Genomic DNA, 24,778 nt, shown 5'->3' with positions numbered 1-24,778 from the left:
AGGTGTACAAAGTCTCTGGGTTATTTTATCAATAACTTTATGTAAATCTACAGTTAATTCAAAATGGAAGATTTTTAGACACCCCACAATACATGCATCAGTATTGATGATTGGTAACAGAATAAAGGAAATTATTGGAAAATATGTTCTGATGATTAATGTAAGTTCAATGCCATGCAATACTCATTCTACTTTGAAATACTTAATTCCACTTGAAAGCTAAGCTAATGGCTAGTATATAGTATTTTAAATTTCTTTTATTTTCTTTTATTTCTTTTTGCCTCAGATCAATCCCCAAAGAGGTTGAGTACATTAATCTTTCATCTTCTTTGGGAAGATATATCACAAACCTTCTAAAAATGTTCTTTATTAATAAAGTATGCCATTATTTTATCATATGTATCATATATTAAAGTCAAGAACTTAAATTGCCAATATAATGCTAAATTGTATCAGAGTTCCTCAGAAATATTAAGGATAGTAAGGGAGCCTTCCTAAGGTCCGTAGTCTAGCAATTGCAAATTATAGTGGAATAACAAAAAAAAAAAAAAATCCAGGTTTAATTCATTTCAAGGCAAGCATAGTTTTTACTTGAGTTGATTTTAATTCTTTATTATTATCTTTCCTCTTCCTCCTCCTCCTCCACTTCCTCCTCCTCCTCCTTCTCCTCCTGCTCCTCCTCCTTCCTTCCTTCTCTTCCTTCTTCTTGAAGGTTTAAACCACACAAGTTACCCATTGTCAGTAATAGACGGCCAGTTGGATTGTATTCTAAATAATGAATGTTGTGGTCTGTCTGTCTGTCAGTCTGTCACTCTATCAATGTATTTTACATAGGTCTTCTAATTAAGTCAAATAAAGTCAATGAAAATTTTATCTGAAAAGAATTCCAAAACTGTGTCAACCCTGTTCCCACTCTCAGATCACGATTCATTTCCCTGAACAAGGGAGGAGGTTGTGGGCAGAGGCCCTGCGAGGCGGAGGCCCTGCGAGGCTGGCTCCTGAGTATGTACCTCCCATTTCTCCCCCAGATAATCCCCTTTCATGTCTTCTAAACACACTTTCTCACAGAAAAGAAAATTGCCCAGAACCAGCATGCTCTCAAATCTTACATTTTCACTGGTTTGCCCAATGGTGATCATTCACAAAAGCCCTGTTTACTGAGGATTACCCTTAATGCTTAGCCTGACATTGTGAGCTGGGGACGTACCTCCTGTACCTTTTCCAGGCCTTTACAAAAACAACATGATGTTCCAAGGGAGATGAATGAATGGCTCAAATCAGGACATTTTTAAAAAGCAGAACATGAAAAGCTTATGGTTGGGTGATTTGAAAACAACTTAATAGTCTATTGACATTTCTCCTTTAGCTGTGCTTGGCAAACTTTTCTCAGCAAGTTGCATATGTGGCATTTTTTATTTATAACTAAATTCACAAATTATCAAAAACAGGACAAAGAAAAAATTATACAGCTCTACTTTCCATAGATGCTATCTAAATAAGAAGCATTTAAATATATTCTCATCCCTAAATTATAGCGAACTGATTCACTAGCTCTGAACTCGGCAGGCACCACCTGATTCCAAGTCCAGCAATCACACCTTGATTCCAAAACCAGTCATGAACCTTGATTCATTTCATGCCTCTGTTTTTAAGGAGAGGCATGAAACCATCTAGGAATCATACAATATCAAGCACATCCTCGTGAGCAATTAGAAAGAATGAAATGAGAAAGGCCATAAGAAGAAGACAGGGAGGTTGAAGGGAGGGAGGCAGAGATGGTCTGCATCATTTAACATCACTGGGAGCTAAGCAATAGCGTGTTCTCAGGTCATGTGAGTATCCACATCAGGAGAAAAAATATGCCAGAGTAGAGCTTAGCTTGTGGGTACCAGCTAAATTCAGTACTCTGCTAAATCAATTCAGAGCAATTTTAAATTGGGGAATATGTGTGTGTGTGTGTGTGTGTGTATGTGCGCGCGCGCGCGCACTCATGCATGCATGTGTGTATAATGTGTGTGTGCACATTTGCATCACTGACTCAGTAATGAGTAAATTGATCAATCTAACTTATTTAACTTTGGAAACAATATTGTAAGCCACATTAAAAATGGATCTTCTCTAGAAGAGAAGATCTTCTCCAGATTTGGCGGTGCAGGCCTGCTGTACCAATCATCAAGACACTCCGGCAAGAAGATTGTGAATTCAAGTCCTACCTGGGCTGCAGAGCAAGTTTATGGCCAGGGAGAGCATACTATAATGATCCTGTCTGAAGATAAACAGTGGCACACAAGTGAATGTCTACAACACAACTGAGTCCTGGGCAAGTGCTCAGTGAGAGCACTTGTCCCGCATGCGGTGGCCTCTAGTTTCATCTCCAGCACAGCGCCAAGCACCAGATGACAGGTGCATCTTACAGTGCATTCTGGCCTTTGCGACTGTGCACACTCACACTGCAGCTGAGAGCAAGTTAGACCTGATTAAGTCTCTCAGAGGACAGATAGGCACCTTGCCAAATCCTGAAAGGTGATTTAAAGACAAGGTGTTTCCAAATATCAAAAAATATACTGCACACAAATATGAACATGCAGTGCTATGCACAAAATGAGAAATGCTGGTTTGCTGACAGCATTCGGTAGACACGTGAAATGTGACCCAAACCTTGGTTTTAATCAAATAGTGTTTTTGATCTCTCAAATCAACAAAATGTTTAAAGAATGCAACCTTGTATACATCATAACTAAAACTGACATTTTCCTGTGATTTTTCTATGGCAATCTCTCTGCCTCCCTAACATTGGATTACAAGTGTGCACTGCTATGGCCGGGTTTTCACATAAATGCTGTGGACGCACCTCGAGTCCCCCTGCTTGTGACTCAAGTACTTTAAGCTCATCTTCGCCCTCACATGCTATGGTCACAAGTGGGCAGCATGCCCTTGTGGTACAGGAACTTTCAAGCAAATATTTTTCAGAGGAAGGAATCAAAGTTTTCATTGTTTAGTGTCAGTCTATCACAACAATTTAGATGATATATTGGTCAACATATAAGGCTAATGAACCAAGAAAGGAATGAAAAGAAAAGGAAAAAACCTTCAGGCATTGTTTAAGATACAGCTTATTTGAGATTAGTTTTAAACACATGTTTCAACTTTATCAGTAGCTTTATTTTCACATAATAATATTGCTTTTAAAAACCCGAACTCTCTTATTTTGTCATCTTCTTACTCTTCTGTCTCTGTCTCTCGCTCCCCCCTCCCCGTTCCCTTCCTCCCTCTCCACGTGGCCATGGATGGCTTCTATTTCCCTACCTTTTCTCTCTCTCTCTCTCTACTTCTCTACAATAAAGCTTTAAAACCATAAAAAAATTGATACTTTATGTTTTTATCCATTTAAGTATATTCTGAAGCTGGAACCATAATTACATTTCTAGTCACTTGTATTTACCCATCCCTTTTCCTTTGAGATTTCTGGGATGAATCAACACACCTGAGGCCCTTCAGTGAAGCTGTGTGGAGAGCAGAGACATCTGTAAGGCCGACTGGTTCTGTCACAGGTCTCGGCATGGCCGTGGCATTGGCATCTGTGAAGAGGAGGGACACACATGCCTCAGAAGCAACTCACTGTCAACACATCAAGAGTTTATGTACATACACACTGTACACTCAAGAAAGGTGAACCAGACTCCTCTTCAATCACTACCTGGATGATTTGCATCAGTGATATGAAAAGGATATTGTGGAGACAGCGTAGAAAGGGACATGAGGTGCACAGTGACCCCTCTAACCATGTGTAATTTGTCCCGGGCAGGCATTTACTGAAACCATTCAAGCCAGACTTAGGAAAAAAATGTAGATTTCAATTTTTGTTCGTTGTTGTTTCAAAATGAGATGGAAAATTACGTTTTTTAATACTAATCCTTTTTGTTATTATATTACATAAACAATTATTGATATTTTGTATCTTCTGGGTTTTTGTGGGGGAGGCATCTCTTTAAACCTTCAAGATAGACCATTTTTCTAGAACAATCCATTTCAAGTATACTCTATATGTACTTTGCCACACTGGATCGTATGGTGCCTAGATTTGAAACTAATTTTTTTATTGTGAGTCATATTCTTAATTGGGATGATAAACTTATCAATGAATTAAGGTCACAAACATCTTTGGTTTTTGGGGTTTTTTTTTGTTTGTTTGTTTGTTTTAGAGACAGGGTTTCTCTGTGTAGCCCTGGCTATCCTGGAAATCACTCTGTAGACCAGGCTGGCCTCAAACTAAGAAATCTGCCTGCCTCTGCCTCCAAAATGCTGGGATTAACGGCATGTGCCACCACTGCCCTGCTCCACAAACATCTTTTATCTGATGATAGACAGGTGACACTATGAAACTTTGAACTATGAACTTGAGAAGACCATGTGTCACGCTTACAACTATCTGGTACTACATTTGACTCAAGTTATCTTTCTTATTTTTAATATAGAGAATATTATAAATTATATGCTAAAACTAAGTAAACTGCATGAAACATTTGGTGGCATGTTTGTTTAATATATTGTATCTTTTTTTCCTTTTTTAAAATTATAATCTGAGGATTATAATTACTCAAACACTAAACTGCATGCATTGCAACTTTTGGAATACCATCTTTTGAGAATACCTTCTACAAATTCATTGATAACAAGGTTACATAAAGTACAGGGAAATCTCAGATGAAAATTTCCCTGTAAAATTGTGGAAGGACAACTTATTTTTATCATATCAAGCTTATATCTGGCTTGTTTCAAGATTTCAGCTACTACATTTTCCTTAAATAGTACAACAAACACATCCTTTAGGAGAAAACTCACAGTGAAAAATCGCAGTGCATTCAAAACTTTGGTAACGAACAATAAATACCTCCCACTGACAGTGATCTCATTCACAGCATAATATTGGTGTCTCAGGTCAACAGTGTATCCAGCCGGATAGTACTGCCCACGGAAGTGCAGCCTTATCTGAGTGGCCTTCATGAATTCTTGAAGCACTGAGCCATTGTAAAAGTCATTGTACCCAGGACGAGACTTCTGTCCAGATGCCAGGAGGTCAAAGGTGACATTGCCATGGAAAAACGGGATAAAACTATCAAGAAAAGAAAGTTTATGTTTTAGACATCTATTCATGGTTTTGATCAAATAGAAATCACAAGCTTGGTTTATTTCTATGCAGTGTCAGCAAATTCTCAGATTTTTCAGTCTTTGGGAAACATTCCATCTATTTTACATATCAATAAAGTGTGATCATCAGAGAGAGGCAGTCTTGGAGGTTCATGGGAAGGCAAATTCAGAGGGATACTATTATGTAGCAGCAGTGGGTTGTAAACAGGAATGCTCCCAACCCTTACAGGAGCAGCCAGCAGTTTAAAACTCAGCTCTAAGAGGCAGGAGTCTCTCAATCTCCCTAAAGCCAATGAGAGAGAGAGAGAGAGAGAGAGAGAGAGAGAGAGAGAGAGAGAGAGAGAGATTTCTTCCAGCCTAGGTAGCTGGCTGGCCTGCAGACTAGTACTAAGGCACTGATTCATTAAACAATAACTGTTTTTGAGATATTCATACTCAGGAAGCTGGAGACAGTTGACAGAATCAGGATTTTCCAAATCTCCATTGTCCTTCATTCCCCAAACATTGCAATGTCTGGCAAAATACTGCCAGTCCTCCCAGGGTGAGCTGTCTGCCTTCTTCCTCTGGATCCGAATGGCCAAGGGCTGAGGGCCTGAGAGCTGAATGGAGATTTGATACACCTGGGGATGGAGAGCGCCATTACTTTTGGGGATTGGGGGGTGGTGAAACTGAATGCGAGGAAGGAAGCCAAGATACTGTGTTTGAATATTAAGGCTCACCTCCTCCTAGTCAGTGTGATGGACAACTTAAGGAAGGGACATCTGGAAACTTCTGACCTCCAATTAAGGCAACACATTCTATAATTATATATTTCTTCCCATTCTCAATGATTTTGTAAATTACAAAAAACAAATTATGTTTGTTTTAAAGATACAGACAAAGAAAACAACTCTCATGAAGCACCTATGAATAAGCACCTGCTTGGTTAATGTATGTTATCAATAAAAGAAGGTCCAAAGACTCCATAAATTTCATTTTAATATCGGTCTCTGAACATTAAACGTTGGGTATCAGTTCCAAATATTGTGATCTCATTCATAACAATTCTATGCTTTGCTATTCAATAGATTAAACCGTGCATCCTAGTGGCTCCATCCAAAAAGTAACCACGGGTGCCTATGAATGTGACCTTCTTAGAAATAGTCATTATAGATCTCATAAAGCTAGGATCTTAAAATGAGATCAGTCCATTTAAAGAGAAGATTGTGGGGGGGGGGCAGTCAACACATTCTGAGAAACATGGAAGAGAGTTCTGTGTAAACTGAGGCAGGGCCTGGATTTAGAGAACCACGACTTAGCAGAAATCAGCAGAAGCTGAAAGACGCAAGCAGGACCCTTCCTGCCGGAGTCTCTGGACGGAGCGCACCCCTGACTACCAACACTAGGATGGCACATTTTGAGTCTTCAGGACTGTGAGGGAGCACATTTCTTTTTCTTGAAACCATGGACTCTGCAGTCATTTGATGGCAATAACTAGAGCATGCACACCCATCCAGCCCTGCCCCTGTTACCTGGTACTGTCCATTTTCCAAATCTATAGAAACAACCACTCCTTGGTGGAGCTGGGTAATGTTTGCAAACACGCGAGAGATCCATGAAGTAGCAACATTGTCATCATTGATGAAGGAAAGAGGGTGAGCATCTGGATTCAGCCGTGACACTCGATGCTGGGGCGTGTCTTCTGCACCATTGGGAATGCAGTACTGCTGAACCGAGGGGTGGACACGGGGGTGGCTGCCTGGGCATCTGCAATGTGGCTGGATGTGCAAGTGAGGAAAATCTCCAGAAAAGAGCTCTAGAATCTCTCTGAAATGGTCCAGAGAAGAAGGTAAGGACATATAACATCACAGTGACAGGACTCCTAAGAGCCAATACCATTCTTCTGTTATTTGGAGGGTGACCATTTAGCTTTGATAATTTTTTTTCCAATGGGACATAAAGTAAAACTCATTTTAGACAAATATTTTCAATATCCTAAAGTTCTGTGATAGTTATTATTGATTGTCAACTTGATAGAATCTAGCATAACCAAGGAAGCATAACCAAGGCTCCAGGCACACCTGTGAGGGATTGGCCATATAACATTACCCTCTGTGAATGCCTCTGAGAGACTGTCTAGATCACAACGACTGATGTGGAAGAGTCATGCTAACGGTCGGTCGTCAAGATGATGTCCTTTGAATATATCCTGGGTTACACTAAGTAGAAAAAAATCAAACCGAGTCCGTGCAAGCAAGCAGTCTTCCCTCCCCACTTTCGCTTTCACACCACAGATGTGATCGACCCCTTGTTTTGAGCTCCTTCTGCTTTTGCTTTTCCATCACAATGATGGTTCCCTGAACTGTGAGCCTAAAAACACCCAGGAGGTTGCTTTTGTGAGATTATTCTGTCACAGCAACAGGAACGAAACTAAGAAAAATGTACTCTAAAAATGGTATGGTTTTGGTTTTAACTTTTAAAAGATGAGAGAGAGGGGGTATGTGTGTGTATGTGTGTGTATCTGTATGTGTATGTGTGTCTCTGTGTGCGAATATATATATATATATATATATATGAATGAATATGTGTGTATGTGAATGTGTGTGTATATGAGCTGTGTGTATGTGTGTGTTTGTGCGTGTGGGTGCGTGGCTGTGTGTTCGTGCTTGTTTGTGTGCGTTGGTGCTTGAGTGTGTGTGTGCACGAGTGTGCACATGTGTGTGGGTATGTATAAGTGTGTGTATGTGTGTGCTTGTTTGTGTGTGTGTGAGTGTGTGTGCATGAGTGTGCACAAGTGTATGTGAGTATATGAGTGTGTGTATATGTAAGTGTGTTTGTGTGCATGAGTGCGTGAGTGTGTATGCACAAGTATGCACATGTGACAACAGGAATGTCAGTGTCCAACTTTCCAGAGCAATCCTCTTCTTCCACTCTGGGTACCAGGGACTGAACTCAGGTCATCAGGCTTGCAAGGCAAGCACTTTTGCCTTCCTCTCCATCTCAGTGCCCCTAAAGTGTGAATGTTTTACCTCAAGAATGACTTGACAAGCCTAGTGGGGAATGCCTGAAATTCCATCTCTTCTGCGTGCTCTCATGAAGAGTTACAATTTAAGACCTTCCTGAGCTACAGAGTGCATTCCAGCTATCTGAGATCATGTCTCAGAGTAAAAAGTAAAAAGAGGGCTCCTCAAGGCATATGTCAGAGACCAGCACTTGCGTCTCACCTGCCTGTGAGGTCCTGTGTTCAACTCTCAGCACTTGGAAGAAAAGAGAGGAGGAGAGGAAGAGTAAGGGAGGCAGCACATACAGGACCTTGCTCTCTATCAAGGAATTTGCCTTAAATTCCATGTCTCTGTTCCTATTTGGGATAATATAGAAAGGTGTCATATATTTAGATTTTAAACTGACTTACACTGTGAGTGAACAGCGATATATTGAAAATAATGAGACTTAAGATGCCGTCTCCATTTCATCCAGGGAAAGCATAAGGAAGCATATATCATTTTATAGGCTTCTCATTTGGGTGAAGGGACCGAGGCCAAGGCCATTTGTCAGTGGTTTCCTGTGACTCATAGATTTTGGCTTCCTGAAATGTTTCAATGCCTTTAGACCATAAGCCAGCTGCCAATAGCCAGACAAGAATGCCAGGGGAAGGCATCTCTATTTAATTTTTCCATTAAGAAAGATATGCCTGCTCTAGAGCACCACAGGTCATTCTTTCCCCATCCTTCCCAGCACAGCCTTCCAGACAGTCAACAACAGTAACCCAAGTCAGACTAGAAGAAGCAGACATCCTTTCAGCCCCCAGTGAGGTGATGGTGGAGGTAGGCAGTGTTTTCTTTCATTAAGGGACATGAAGTGACCACTGTAAATCTCACTGCTGATTTTCAATTGACATCAGCTATTGAATGTATTCCAAAGTCAATAACTGGTATGAGAACTCTGGCAAAAAACAAAAACAAACAAAAACAACAACAACAACAAAAAACCACAAAAAACACAAAAAACACAAAAACACAAAAAAACAAAAAAACCCAACCAAACAACCAAACAAAAGACAACTTCATTCCAAAGAAATGTAGTGACATTCTCTTCAGCATAATAGGCATAGGCAAAGGAGACATAAATAATAGCTAGTAAGGGGCATCCTCTTTCCTCCCCACTCCATGTTATAGCATCCTTGTCCAGGCATCCCCTGACTCCTCAGACTGATAAACAAGGAATGTTAAACTGATGATGGGTTTACCACAGGCTGTAGCATCATTCAACTGAGATGTTTCCCACATGTGTGAGAGACATGTAGAAATTTAACGCACTAGTCTATCTTTCTTGAAATGATATGAGAAAAAATTCTCTTGAAAATAGTCAATGAGGGCCAAGTCAGTGTCCCAGCAGCTAGACACTCTTGAAACAAATGCCTGGTGACCTGAAGTCAGACCTCAAGAACTCAGGCAAAGGCCAGGCACAGTGCTAGTAGTGTACATCTGTGATGTGCCACTACCACTCATATTCAGAGATGAAGAGACATAAGAATTCCTAGAGGCCATAGAAAAACTAGTCTGGAGTAGGCTGAACAGTAGCTGCAACAAGAGAGATCCTGCCTCAAAGCAAGGTAGAAGACAAGAATAACAAGTATGGTTGTCTACTGACTTCTGTACACAGCTTCCTGCATACCAATAGACACACACACACACACACACACACATATACACACACACACAAATAAATGTTTTAGAAATACCTAAGGTGAACTCTCAATACAAACGCACTGCCTTACTTGCAGTTATTATGGCTATAATAAAATACCATGGTATAATAAAATGCCAGAGCAACATGGAAGTATATGCTGAATAAATTCTTTCCTCTCCATGTTGCTCTTTTCAAAGCTCAAAATTTCTCAACTGGGGGATCCTGTAAAAATGAAAAATTTTTAATATTTTCTTACTTCAAGGAGAAAGAACCTGGGAAAAACTACAATCCAAATAAAACAAAAGCAGTCCCCAACAGTGTAAATAACTCCATGTCCAGCATCTGGGATACACTCATGATCTTCTGGGCTCCTCCAAAGCACTTGGGTAATTTCTGTGGCTCTGCTCTCTGCCACAAAGAGCTTGTAGGCTCGGGCCGGATCCACTGCACACTCACTGCTGTCCTTGGCAGTTATCTCATGAATGGCTGACATATCCAAAATAGCAGGGCCTCTTGCTAGAACTAGGCTTCCCTCTCACTAATAGCCTCTTCTGGGGGCTCTTCATGTACTCAAACCCTCCACACAAGGTCAGACCTTAACTGTTCTCCATGACATGTTCATGCCTTTCAAACCAGCACTAACTGGGTGATGCTTACACTACCAAGTTGTCCTACCAAAAGAATTTGTATTAGTCAGTGTATTCTAGAGGAACAGAAATTGTAGAAGGAATTATATACATACATATATATATATATATATATATATATATATATATATATAACAATGTATTATCATTATAAATATTATTCATTTTATAAACAATGTTCCTGTATCTATATATTCATTCTATAAGCTCTGTCCCTATATATAGCATATAATACATAATAACATTAATATATATTATATGTAATAATTTATATAATATATGTGTGTATACATATACATCATATACATATACACATACACATACACATATACAGTCTGTTTGTTCAGCTAATCCAGCAATAGCTGTCTGAGTGGACCATCGAAGAATTCGGTACTTGTTCAGTCCATGAGGTTGGATGTCCCAGCTGGTCTTCAGTATGTGCTGGGATACGCCCAAAATAAGCTCTAATGCCAGTGAGGGAATGGGCTTGCTATCAAGAGCAAGCCGGAAAAGAGGGCAGCATTTTGTCATCTATGTTCTTTATAGAAGCTTCCAGGAGAAGGTATGGACTAGGTTGAAGGTTACTCGTCCCACCTCAAAAGATCTGGATTAGAAGTGCATTTTCTTGCCTTTAATGATTTAATTGAGAAAACCTCTCTCACAGCCCATTTGAGTTTCTAACAAATCTGAGATGAAGTCAAGCTGACGATCAGGAATTACCATCACACCCATCCTTTCTTAACTGGATTCTAAGCTGGGATTCTTCAGGACTCATTTCTAGAGGAACCATGACCGTAAGATAGAAGCAGTTTGTCTGTAGGAAAGATTTGCTAGGATAGATTTTTGTCCTACTCTATAGAGGAGAAAATGCTTGGTGAGTACTCATCACAGTCTGATGTTTTGTAAAACAGAAATAGAAAAATGCACAGCAACTCTTCAGATGTTGGATCCCTTGAGACTCTGGTGAGTCAAACTAATGTTTGATGTACTGCAACACTTAATGTTTCATATACTGCAACACTCATAATTTCCAAAGAAAAAGCAGTTTTGATGTAAATTTTTAAGTATTAGCATCTACTTTATATAGAATTTTTGAAATAACACATTCTAACCTAGGCAGTGTTGACAAAATGAATTTTCTCAGAAAAAGGTTCATGGATAATTTTTACCCCATGTTATACAGAGTTACTGACAGAAAAATACTAGTGAATTAATGTAACTTAGGCCAAAGTAAACATGGCCAAATATAAATTAGGTGATGCTTGCCAGTTACTATGAAGATGAAAGATGGTACCGTCTCCATGGTACTTTAAGTGAATTGACCTTAACCTAGAATGTCCCAAGCTTTATTAGACAACTTCCACTTACCTGTTTGTAAGTGACACATTGTATAGCCGAAAATCTTGCATTCTTCCAACAAACTGCTCTGAACCTGAAAAATTGTACAGATAAGAAACCCCAGAATCCAGGCAGGCATGCAGGTTATTCATCTGATATTCTTTTAAAACTACAAAGCTTTAAACTATGTCCCCTTTGCCACCCCTTGAATTCTTGAAGATTTGAGTCTGTTTTCTAAGTCTTTACTGTTAACAGTAATCATATTTATCTCTATAGCAAGACTCTGAAGTCAACACGAATCCTTTAGCAGATTACTTCCAAACCAAACATATAGCTGCACTTTCTTGAGTTTCTCTGTCATTTACACACCTATCAATCTATTATTTCTTGAGCCTTAAGCTTGGTTGTCATCTGCTTTCAACAGCAATTTTCAGAATATTTGTTCTGCCAGTGGAAAAACTCCTGTTCTCACATTTAAGTTCATTTAAGTTCAAACTGCAGAATTGGGATTCTAACTAAAGAAAAAAAGGGACAAAAGCACCACAGATGAATGTAAGATCTGCTACTCATGGGTATTCTGTCACCCACATATTACATCAGAATGCAAATTCAGTCTCAATATCATCATTCCCTAAGGATTCTTCTAAGATCATCAAGTTCAAAGACCATAGCGCCACCACAGGTCCCTTTCAACTTTAGGTAGATATCAGCCTTCACAGACACCCAACTATTTGTTTATTTACTGAAAACTTAGGATTTGTGAGAGCAGAAAAACTCAAGAGAGTTAGAACCACAAGGAAGGGAAAGAAAAGGAAGGGAGTGGGCAACAGCTCAGGTGAAAGCCTGCCAGGGCATCCTGACAAGCTGAATTAGATCCTCCCTCAGGGACTACAGTAAAAGCTTCATACAGTGGCCTGTGCCTGTGACCCCAAAACTCATACTTGGGCCAGATTGCCTGAAAAATGCAGCAAAAGTACAAGGAAAGAGCTGTCTGATCAAAACCAAGAAGGTGTCTTCTGACCTCTTCATATTGCTCTTTGGCATGCACACATTCACTGTCACATATACATCAGCACCAACCTCTCAGAGAGAGAGAGAGAGAGAGAGAGAGAGAGAGAGACAGACAGACAGACAGACAGACAGACAGACAGACAGAGAGCAGAGAGAGGGGGACAGGGGAGGGGAGGATGAGAGGGAGGAGGGGCAGGGGGAAGGGAAGGGCAGAGGGAGAGGGGAGGGGAGGGGGAGGGAAGAGGGGAGAAGGGTAGGGAAAGAGAAAAGGAAAGAGAAAGGAAATGGCAAAACAAAATGCAGTTATATTTGAATCTGAAATGTCCCCAGCTGATGGTGCTAGTTTAGGTGGGGGGGGAGGGTGGACTTCTACTTTTACCAGGTGGAGCCCACTTAGAGCAGGCATGATGGGGCCTTTGCAAGCATACCTGGCCTCTGTTCTTTGCTAGCTCTATGCTTCCCAGTCCACAGTGACGTAAGCAGCCTCCAACACACCCACCCCACCATGGGCTGAGCTGTTTGTCTATGCCCTCCCCTCCATCCCAGGAAAGACTAAAACAATGAGCCCCTGACACACAGTAAATTGTTTCTCCTTTAAGTTGGCTCTGCCTGGTACTGTGGTCAGGACAGCACAAAAGTAACCAATACAACTCCCCACTTGTGAATCTTTGTTCTATATTTAATAAAAGAGAAAGATCCAAGCTGGAGTTTGGACCATGAGTATCCAAAATGAGATAGAATCTAATATATAATGTCAATTCATTAATTGAATGTTTATTGAAAACTTAAATCCTAAGCACAGACTAATGTCAATTTTCCAAGCTTTCATTTTTCCAAAGTAGAAAATTTTCAACATTATCTTGATGACAAGAAACTTTATGTTTTTTATTCTTGCTACTATTCCAAAGACATTTGGAAGAACCTAGAAACTGGGCAGAGGAAGGATGATAGGTGAATGGGAAATGGACAGTAGAGACTGAAGAGATGACTCAGCAGTAAAGTGTGGCAGCTGAGCTTCCAGAGGACCTGCGTTCAATTCCCAGCATCCACACGGTGGCTTACAACTACCTGTAACTCTAGTTCCAGGGGAGCAGATGTCATTTTTCTGGCCTCTGTGGAGATCAGGCATGGACATAGATCATAGACATATACGAAGGCAAAACAGCAATAAACAAATGGTGTTTAGTGAGGGGTAGTAGAATCCAGAGTGGCATCTTGTCTTTATCCAAGAAAATAAAGAGACTTTCTGAGGTGATCATAAGATCAGGAAGGAGTTTCTGAGAAAAGCATGAAGATCTTAAGTAACTATGTGTGAGTTTGTGTTTCTACACTTGAGAACATGCATCTATGTTGTTTATTCAAGGACCCAGCTCAGAGGTAGATGACCCAGCTCAGCATGCACGATGCCCAGGGTTCAACCCAAGCACCAGAAAAAATAAAAGTAAAGCACAACAGGAAAAAAAACACCCAAACTATATTATTTATATCTAATGCTTGTATTTAAATGATAAACAGTTGAGCATACTTTATATGTGAATATTTTGTCAGGAAGATAAGGAGTTTTAATTGATCAACTGAGATAACATTTTTAAGCTGATTTTGGACACAATCTTTAAAATAGCAATAAAAAAGCAAGCTGTAACAGAATGGCAAAAGGAAGATTGTTCTGGATTTCAAGATAAAAGAAAGTGGGAAGGATGCACATGGATCCCTCTAAGTCTCATGTGGTTGCGTGATATTTCGGAGGGAGGCAAAATGAACTGAGGACTTGATTTCTCATGGTATCAATTTTAGTTCAGAGGAAAGAGGTCACACAATCTGCCAAAAGAAAAGGGGGGCATGGATTATCTCCAATCCATTCTTTTATCCATCTCCTCCCTCACACAGCTCTTCACAGGACATCCTCCACACTCATACCACGGCCCCAAGATTAAACTTTGGATGCTCTTTAACTGGCCAGCACTTTCAACATTTAAACCTTATACTTGATATTGCCCTTATTTCTGTCATTCCTTCCTCTCCCAGCCCTGGGCTCAGCTTTGGTGTTGCTCCTGTGACACTTTGGTGTGTTCCTTTTACTCTGTTAAAGATACCTATTTCTCTGTCCTACAAAACAGGAAATATGTTAAATTACCTTTCTCGGAAAGATAAAAGTATTATTTCTCTTAGTCCCTGAACTATCCACAGCCCATAGCCATGTTCCAGTCAGCTGGTCAATATTCAACGATATTCAATGATGAAGGAAGTTGAAGTAAAGGGATGCAGGGAGTGAGGGAGATGGTACTGATGTAAATTTAGGAAGCGAGATAAAGATATGTATTGGTTTCCATTCGAATAGGCAAAAAGGGTGACTGACAATTGTAGCTGCTCCGTGATGCATTTTCATGGTCACAGTGTTCTAGCACATACATGCAAGTTAACTGCACATTTCATTATTTTCAAGTGTCATGTGATTTGCGGTGTCTAGCACTGATGGTTTTCGAAGAGAGTACATCTAACTAGGGAGATTATAAAGTGAAGGTTCCTACACAAAAGAGCAGACATGATCAGTAAATGTGGGTAGGGGCAAAGGGAAGCGCATCACAGAACAAATGATGAACTAGGAGGATAAAAGACGTCAAGGAGTTGACTGTTTCCTTGAGCCCAATGAACTCTATGTTGGAAAGGAGAAAGCAAGGTATTTGAGAAAGCAAGATATTGAAATGATGATTGAACTCATTGACATGTTTTCTAGAGGCACATAAAAATGTTCCTATTGTTCCCTTGGACAATTTGCTTACTGATGTTATCATGGTACAGTTTTTACAGTCAAAGCCTGATTGTCCATCAGGAAGGGCTTTGTTCTGCAAAGAGTTGTGTGGTCAGAAAGATATAACTCCTCACATTTGAAAATGTCACTGTATTTACATGTAGGGCCTTTGCAGATGAAATCAAGTGAAGCAGTCATTAAAGAAGGCCCACACTGAAGGAAAAGACCATTTATAAGATGAAGAAACATCCCAGACATACAGGACAAAAAGTGTGTCAGGAGAACACAGATAAGGCAGCATTGAAACCATGAATGAGCACAAGAAAGACTCAAGAAAGCCTTTCCCTTGTTTTCAAATCTAACAGAGTCCTGAATGAACTTGGTACTGTTCTTACAGGGTATTCAAAGAAAACAAACTTTTATAGTAGAAGCCACCCATGCTGTTAACTCACCCACGCTGAAAATAATAAAATCATGCAAGTTAACAAATCAAACTAATGCTAATTTATATAACAAGTTGTCCATGAGACTTGTTCTCTCAGTATAAAATATCCTGTACAATGTTTATATAGCAGTTCTGAGAGAAAAGTTTTGCCTCAAGAAATTACATGAGACCAAACAGTGGATGTGGTGGATAAAACAATGTCCTCCATAGGCCATTACATTTGAACATTTGGTCTAAAGTCTGTGATACTGTTTGAGGAGATAACGGAGCCTTTAGAAGATGGAGCTTGCTAGAGGAAGTACGTCACTGGCTTGTGAGTTTTAAAAGCCTGATCCCACTTCCTGTTCTCACTCTTCCTGTTTGCGGCTGAGATGTGATCTCTCGGCTTCTGGCTCCTTCCACTAGAAGCTCTACCTCCCTGCCATGATGGACTCTTCTCCCTCTTAGAGCATATGCCAAAATAAACAGTTTTGTTTATAAATTAGTCATGATCCAGGTGCTTCATCGCAGCAACAGAAAAGTAAGACACAGTGGTGAGCCTCCATGGTGTGGAACACTAACTATGCTGCTGCTGAGGATGGCCTAAATAGCAGATGCTTGGATCGTGTCAGAGTCTTCCCTGTGGTTTTGAATGCCTGGTTTCATTTATTTTCATCCATAAATATTTATTTGGAACTTAATGTGCACCAGTCAGTTTTGTCGCATCCATATATACACCACTCAACCAAACGATACAGTCAAGAAAATATCCTCTTGCTTTTATAGAGCTTGTGTTCAAATAGATACATAGATATAATAAACATGAATTATATATAAGCATAATAAGTGCTGTTGATAATAGAAAATTTAGAGTAGGAAGGAGAACAGGTCTAAATTATTCTGGGGTGGTGTGTTCAAAAAGAGACCTCATTAAGAATAGCACCAGTGGGGAGGGAGGTTAACTCGTCTGGACATCTAGGAGTAGCATGCTCCAAGAGAGCAACAAAGGGTAAAAAGCCACCTAAAGGTATGTATGTCAGGAGAATGACAAGGAGCCCCCACTCTGGATCAGAGTTAGGGAGGGAGGGAAGGCATTCAGAAGGTTGAGTCTGACTAGTAACTGGCTGGCAAGAAGGATCTATGCAGTGTTAAAAGCTTTATAGCACGTTTTAAGGATCTGGGTTTTATTCTGAATGAAATGAGAGGCCTCTGGAGGGTTGCGAGCAGGTGAGTGGCAGGATCTTAGGTTCATTCAAAGGTGTTGAGGTTTGGAAGTGAGGGGGAAACATGCTCAGACACAGAGGAGCCAGAGCAGGCGACTACAGTCACCCAAGAGGAAAGATGGCAGACAGAGAGGGTAGTAGGGGTGGAGGCTTCCTCAGCAAGGCTGATAAATTAGAGTTCACTTCCTATATCTTAATAATAGTTAGAGGCAAGCTGTGCTGCAAAGGGACAATGAAATCCATTTTATCATCTATAAAATAAAAGGGCTGGGTTTTATTACCTTTAAAAATCATTGGAGTTTTACACTTTGGAGTCTGTGATAGGACAGTCATCTCCAGTGCCTCAGAATTCATAGTGGGGCATTTTGTGAAAGAATTAGAGAAAGTTTTGCAAAGACACAAAGTGAACATATATTATCCATACTCAAGCAGAGGCATTATGACCATGAGGGAGGAGGTCATGGAAGAGGTCAAGGACATCGCCACAGGAATAGACTTTAACAATCCCTCTGCTGATTGCCAATTTTTAACAGATTTTCATAGGAAAAAACATGGTGTAAAGGACTCTCTCTTTGAAAAATATCCATATGGGAAAAATAGGTCCAAATTATATAAATTGATCAAGGTCGGAGACATGACTCATACAAGAAAGACCGCAGAGTTGCTCAGGAGGAAATAAAGACAGAAAAAAAATCTTCATTGTGAGTGAAAGGTTGGAAGAAATAATCAAACATTCAAGTTGAGGTGAAAGCAGTGTCAGGGCTGAAAAATGCTCAATAGTAACAGTTCAGGAGGCCAGTACCACATAACACAACTATGTGTAGTCACAAGTGACTGTAAGGGGTGGCCTAGTTCAAGGCTCAGTGAGAGACCCTACCTCACAGGGAATAAAGTAATATGGTAGATCAGAACAACTGCTGCCCTCCTTGGGCTCTGTGTGTGTAAGAACCTGTTCCCCCACACAAGCATGTACAAATGCTCACATACCTGCACATGAATACATTTGTGAAGGTGCTAAGTAATAAGTACAAAACACCAATCTTAAAGAAGACAATAAATTGCCTCTATTTCTTAGACAGCATACTTTTCTATTTTGAAAAAAAAAATTCCCAGGGAACATACAGTGAAGATATACTATAATTAGTATATAAATTTAGCATACAAGTTCGATAGATAAAAGTTCAATTTCTAGAGGTGCATCTATGTTTGATATTTTTAGTCTGTTTATAATGGCAAATAAAACATGAAACTATTTATGAGTCTAGCATAACAGCATCTGTGAGTAATAACTGCAAAAAAAAATCAAAATGTCATCAGGAATGATTGAGTCTGATGATATAAGTAAAAACAGCACCCATAGATCCATACACATTCATACTTAATCATCAGGGAGTGGCATTATTTGAGATAGATTATACAGTTTTGTTGGAGTGGGTGTGGCCTTGTTATGTAGAACTCTCAGATACATCTCCAGCACCTTGCCTGCCTGTATACTTCCTTGATTCTCTCTATGATGACAAGATTCTAGACCTATAAACCTATACACCAGTCTTAACTAAATGCTTTCTCTTAATAGAGTAGCTGCTGTCATAGTATCTCTTCACAGTGATAGAACAGTGCTTAAGACACAGGGTCATGGTGGAAATTCTGTCCTGAAAGTAGAGCTTATAGATTGTACTCCCAACTGCCAAGCCAATGCTTTCAGAAATGGAGAAATAAACCAGATTTCAAGTGATGTATGGAGGCTTTGTTTTTAAATGGATAAATAGTTGTAAAATACTTTTATTTCTGGATGTAATTAAGTCCATCTAATTAATTCTCTTCTCTGAAGCTTAAAGCCCTGTAGACAAGATCAACAGAAAGTCTACAATCAGAATAAAATCCAGTTAGAGAGCCACCAGAAGGAACAGAATGGGACTGGAACCTTGCAAAGTCTGCCATTATTTAATATGCCCAGCATACTCTAAAGAGTCCCTCCTTTGAGACCTGGATGGATATTCTGTTCTCATAGTAAGAGAAGCCTTTTCCAGAAGATCTTGTTTGAAATCACTGAGTAGCAACTGCTTAAGACTGCAGTGTCCTAGGCAATTTTAACGGTTAGAAAAAAAAAACATATAAATAACATGGGAGATGATGTGATCACAGGGAGCTTTTAAAGCTTTAGTATTTGATAAGAGGTCTTTGAAATGATTATAAGTTTGACAATTATACTTCAAATAAGGGGAAAGACTTACATTATGAAAATCAGAAATGAAAGATGTGATATTATTCCTGATATACATGTGAAATTTAAAGTGTATAAATAAATATATCACTAAAACTAGATACTCATGATAAAATAGATTCTCATGGAGAGGCATGAAGAATTGAAACCAAGGCAAGAACGATAATAACATGAGTAGGTACCAATGGAGGAAGGAGACTGGAATAAGGTTTAAAACTTCACAAAGAAGACCCTGGGAGTCAAGACTTACCTGGAAAATTCTACTGAGCATTTCAAAGAACAACAACAATTCTCTGAAACTTTTTTCAAAAGACCTAAGAGAAACACTCTCCAAATATGTTTGGTGAAACCCCTGTGACCCTATTGCCCCAACCAGCAAAGACATCAATCACAAGGCAGCTGCAGGCTCTACAGAGATGATGAAAATACCTCCAAAAATTCTAATACCATAAATTTGTATGATAAAGCTGAAGATGTACCATGGGAAAATGTGGACATATTTTAAGGATGAAAAGTAGGATCAGTATATGAGAACCAAGTCCCACATGAAATTAAGGCAGCAATGGGAAGACCTGGCATGGGTCTCTTTATTAAGGAAGCAATGGGAAGACCTTACATGAGTCTCTCTAAGGAATAATTGCCCAAATCAAGCTCTGGCTCTAGATTATAAACCAACTCAAAGAAATTTGAAAGAAAAGAGTATTTTCTAATTGTTAGTCAATTCTAAAATTTCAACAGACCACATCATAATTAATGGTAAGTGGCTAAATCTTTCTGTACAGCTACAACAAGATATTATTGTTTATTTTTTAACTATATCATTCTACATTGATGGAGGTATTAATCTTCTGCACCAGAAAAAGTTATGAGTGCCTCACATATATAGAACTATTCTAAGAAATACATTTAGATATTTTATAAAAAATACATGACTCAATTCATAAGATGAGAAATCAATATGTGAAAGTGAAGTGTGTTATCGACATAGTACAAGCGATATTTGGAAATCAAATGAGATGAACTGCATATTCTTACAAAGTAGCAAATAAAATTAAATTGAAAAATAATAATGTTCTAAATGGTCCTGGAACTGTTAAATTATATTTCAAATATTGAAGTACCTTAACCTCCATCCTCTACTACATACATCTGTTCAGCTGGATAAAGATAGCAAGGCTAATTTCTAAGCTATAATACATCTAGAACAAATCATAGGGAAATGATGTAGCCTTCATGTAGGCAAAGATTTCTTAGATATAACAACAAAGGAATGAGCACACAGGGAGAGATACAGTTGTAACTTTAGATTAGATTTCCTTGACAGATTTCCTGAGGAAATTATCATGAACTGATGATTTACTTAGAAGCCAGGTAAGAGATTAAGGATTCTAGATGTCCTTTGGACATGAAATTTCTACAGTGCTCAGGATCAAAATAGAAGATGGAGAAATAACAGAATAAATGTGTACCCATCGATGACCTGAGGATAATACATTAGACCATTGAGTAATAGTAAGCATTTTGTAAATATTATTATTATTATTATTATTATTATTAATTATTTACTGATACTAATAACAGCAGTAATTTCAGTATTCCTGGTAGACAGTGTTACCAGATTTTGTTGTCTCCCTCAGTCTATAGGTCAAGCATACCCGTAACAATGAGCTTCCCCTGGAGAAACTTCTTAGGTAATATCAGGATATGTTTTTAAACAGGGTAAGATGGAGATATTACAGACCCAGTCTCAGTGTGACCATCAATGAAAACATCAGACATTAACACACCAGCTCTATCATGTTTTGAAATTTCACACACAAACCCAAAGCCTTAAGCAACCAGCAATAAATACCAAATTTCTTATGGAGACATCAGGGTGGTCTTTTTTAATGGGAAAATTGAAAGGCTTTCCATCAGACCAACAGCAGTCTGGAGACACTTGTACTCTTTTCAATACTGTACATGAATTCTTAGCTGGCTTTGACAGCTCACACCTATGACCCTGGAACTAGGGAGGTGAAGGCAGGAAGATTACTTATTTGTGACCTAGCTGGACCGCACACAATAAATTAGAGGCCAGCCTCAATTACAGAATGAGATCTTGTCTCAAAAATTTAAATTTAAAAAAAATCTATATTTCATAATCATAAGAAAGTCAAAAGTTAAATAAAAAATGCCACAAGCATGTTATTTCTATTGCATGATCTTCTATAGAGAAATTCCACAAGTCTAGAACCAAAATATTAGAATAAGCGAAAGTTACAAAATGGTGATGACAATAAGAATGATATACAAAACCCATGGCATATTATTCTTACTTAAACCAAAATATAGCAGGAACTGTGGCATGAAGAATACTATGCATAAAAGGATTAAAACATTACATCACATAAAGATAAAGAAACTATATGAATAGCTTCTGTGCAGAAATCTACCAAAACATACCAAAGAAGACCTAAATAAGGGACCGGAAATACAGTCAAAGGTTAAGAGTCTGAAAGAAGCCCAGGTCTGTTCCCAGCATTCATGTTGGTTGGCTCACAATATCCTGTAAACCCAGATCCAGGAGATCCCACTCCTTCTGGCCTCCACAGGAATTACACACACACACACACACACACACACACACACACACACACACACATACACACACACACACACACACACACACATACACACACACACACACACTTAAAAATAAAAACAAATCATGTTATCAAAAAGAGACCTAAAAAGAATCATACACTACAATAAAAGATGCAGATATTCAATATAATATCAATATAAGTCCTTCATAAACTTTAATATAATTTGAATTGTATTTCAATAAAATTCCCATTAGATAATTATCATGAATGGGGATCCTAAAATACATTTGGGGAAATAGTGTCTAAAAACTGTTGTTTGAAGAATCCTGGTAAGAAAGATCAGAACAAGAACATATTCGGAGACATCAATATACAATCAAATGCTACCACTTTTGACAAGAAGTTGATTAATTTGACCTCTGAAACAAACAGGAAGTACAGAATTGTAAAACTGGAGTGGCAGATCAAGGTGACTTTACAATCAGGAGGAAATTCATGGATATTCAACAAAAAATCAAAGGGACAAACAAGTACCAATAATGTCACTTCGAATTCAATCTTTATGTCACACATAACCCAGAAATTAACTTATGAAAAAAAGTAGATGATACATATTTTGCCAGGATATGAAAGGATTTCTTTAAAAAGATGCAAACTTATGAAAGAGTAGCTACTCCAGGGAGAGCTAGGAGAGACAGCTGGTACTCCCCTGCTGTTTTACAGCTGGGAACTGAAATCAGCCAGGAGAACAGGTTCTTCTCTGTGACTGGGGAATTGTAGTAATGGACTGAGACTTAGAGTCAGAGACACTGCTATTAGAAAATGCAGTGGTGGCACATGCCTGTAATCCCAGCACTTGGGAGTCAGATGCGGGCAGATTTCTTAGTTCAAGGCTAGCTTGGTCTACAGAGTGAGTTCCAGGACAGTCAGGGCTATATAGAGAAACCCTGTATTGAAAAACCTAAAAAGAAAAAAAAAAGACTTAAGAAATAATGTATTAGGCAGGAGTGAGGGGTGGCTCAGATTCTGCCAAAGGGAAGGGGTGCAGGCCTGGGGAAGGGAAGGGAAGGGGTGCATGCCCAGGGTGCATGCCAACAAGAGAAGGGAAAGAGGGAAAGATGCAGTCGTCAAAATTGTGGAGAACCAGAGAGACAACATCACAACAGCAAGCGGGGCTAATTTAGATTCACCTCAGGGCTGCACAGTATGCTTGCATGCAACAAGAGTTCTGTGTTCCTCAAAAGGCAAACATATCCTGCCGTGATGGCTGATGGGAGATCTCTTGAACGGGCACACTCAAGTTGCTGCTTTGGGAAGCCTACGCTCTAGTACTTCCCTACTAGTCAGAGCCACACCTCATCTCACTCTCCTGGCAACTGGGCCCCTACCAATTCAGTGAGGCATCTGAAGAAAGCTCATTGAAAACAGAGGCTTGGGAGATGGCTCGGTCCACAAAGCACTTGGCACACAGACATGAGGATCTGAGCTTGGTCTACAGGACCATAAAAACACCAGACTGTCAGGTAGCCAGCCCAACCCTGTCCATCTGTCCCACATTTTGATCTCGAAATCAGTGCTTATAGCAGCTGAGGAATAACAGCAAGCTGACCCCATGTATACAGATACATGGGTGCACACACACATACACAAGTGTGCACTCACGCACGCATGTGTGTGTGCACACAAGAAAAATGAAAATATGAGAACTATATTGGAGACTGCTGATGTTTTTGATTTTCATTTTTGGTTAGTTCTTTGAAAATTTGATACACTGTCTTTTGGTCATATTCCCTCCCTCCCTGCTACTCCTCCAGCTGATCCCCACTAGCCCTCAAGAGTATTCTAAGTCATCAGTCTCACCTTCAAGCCTCCAACCTGATCTAATGTATCAGAGACATTTTCTACTGGGGGGATTTAAAAATTTCTACTGATTAGACTTTTCAGTTCAGAGAGTCCTGTGGTCTTCAGACTCCATCTCCGTATTGATCTTGCTCATTGCTGGCCTTCTCAACTCCATCCGGTTGTTTATCTTCCACGTTATGGAATGCACCCATCTTAGTGAGAGTCATCCTTTTAGAATTCCTCTGTAGCATTCCATCCTGTCAGTTACTCTCTGGGGCTATAGATTCATCCTCGAGCCCACCTCTGCATTAACTGGCAGGTTTGAATGAGGACTGCTCCCCAAAAGCTCATGCACTTGACCTCTCCCATATCACAGTTCTGCTAGGGAATGCTGCGGAGCCCTGTGGGGGAAAGTAGGTCACTAGGGTAGGCTTTGGGCTTTATAGACTGGCCCCACTTCCTGCTCTCACTGATCACAGATATGGTAAATCAGATTCATGTTCCTGCTGTCATGGAGTCCCTGCCATTATGAAAGTAAACCATCGAAGGATTGTAGCCTAAAGTGAACCCTTTCTCCTTTAAGTTGCCTTGATCAGATTCTTTTATTACAGCCCCAAGGAAAAGCCAATTCGGAGACACACAGGGCAGTTGAGCTCACTGTCCCTTTAAGACCAGCTCTCTGGAGCATCTGAAAGGGGGTGGAAGTCTGAGCAGATCCTTGATGAACAGAACCAGAAACAACCCCAGACAAAGAAACTCTATGTAACTCAGGAATGCTGAGATTCAGAGACATAGTCTTACCCAGGGAAGAGTGCACTAATTGCTCATCCCATATCAAAGGGTCAGTCCTGAGAACACACATGCAAGGAACACCGTACACACTAAGCAGGTTATATTTAAGAACACACACATACAC

General features: G+C 39.6%; 1 protein-coding gene across 1 annotated transcript in view; it reads right to left on the bottom strand.

The window, feature by feature from the left end:
• Window positions 1–24,778, bottom strand: part of Ush2a (usherin) — a 723,091-nt gene that overhangs the window by 616,788 nt on the left and 81,525 nt on the right. Inside the window, exons 4-8 of the mRNA XM_052200359.1 lie at window positions 11,832–11,895; window positions 6,660–6,954; window positions 5,584–5,768; window positions 4,892–5,113; window positions 3,485–3,578 (exon numbers count right to left, since the gene is read on the bottom strand). Coding sequence (XP_052056319.1) covers window positions 3,485–3,578; window positions 4,892–5,113; window positions 5,584–5,768; window positions 6,660–6,954; window positions 11,832–11,895 — 860 coding nt within the window. The remainder of the gene's footprint in view (window positions 1–3,484; window positions 3,579–4,891; window positions 5,114–5,583; window positions 5,769–6,659; window positions 6,955–11,831; window positions 11,896–24,778) is intronic.

This window comes from Apodemus sylvaticus, chromosome 12 (assembly GCF_947179515.1).
Source record: "Apodemus sylvaticus chromosome 12, mApoSyl1.1, whole genome shotgun sequence".
Classification (NCBI taxonomy): domain Eukaryota; kingdom Metazoa; phylum Chordata; class Mammalia; order Rodentia; family Muridae; genus Apodemus; species Apodemus sylvaticus.
This window is presented reverse-complemented; position numbering and strand designations above follow the sequence as displayed.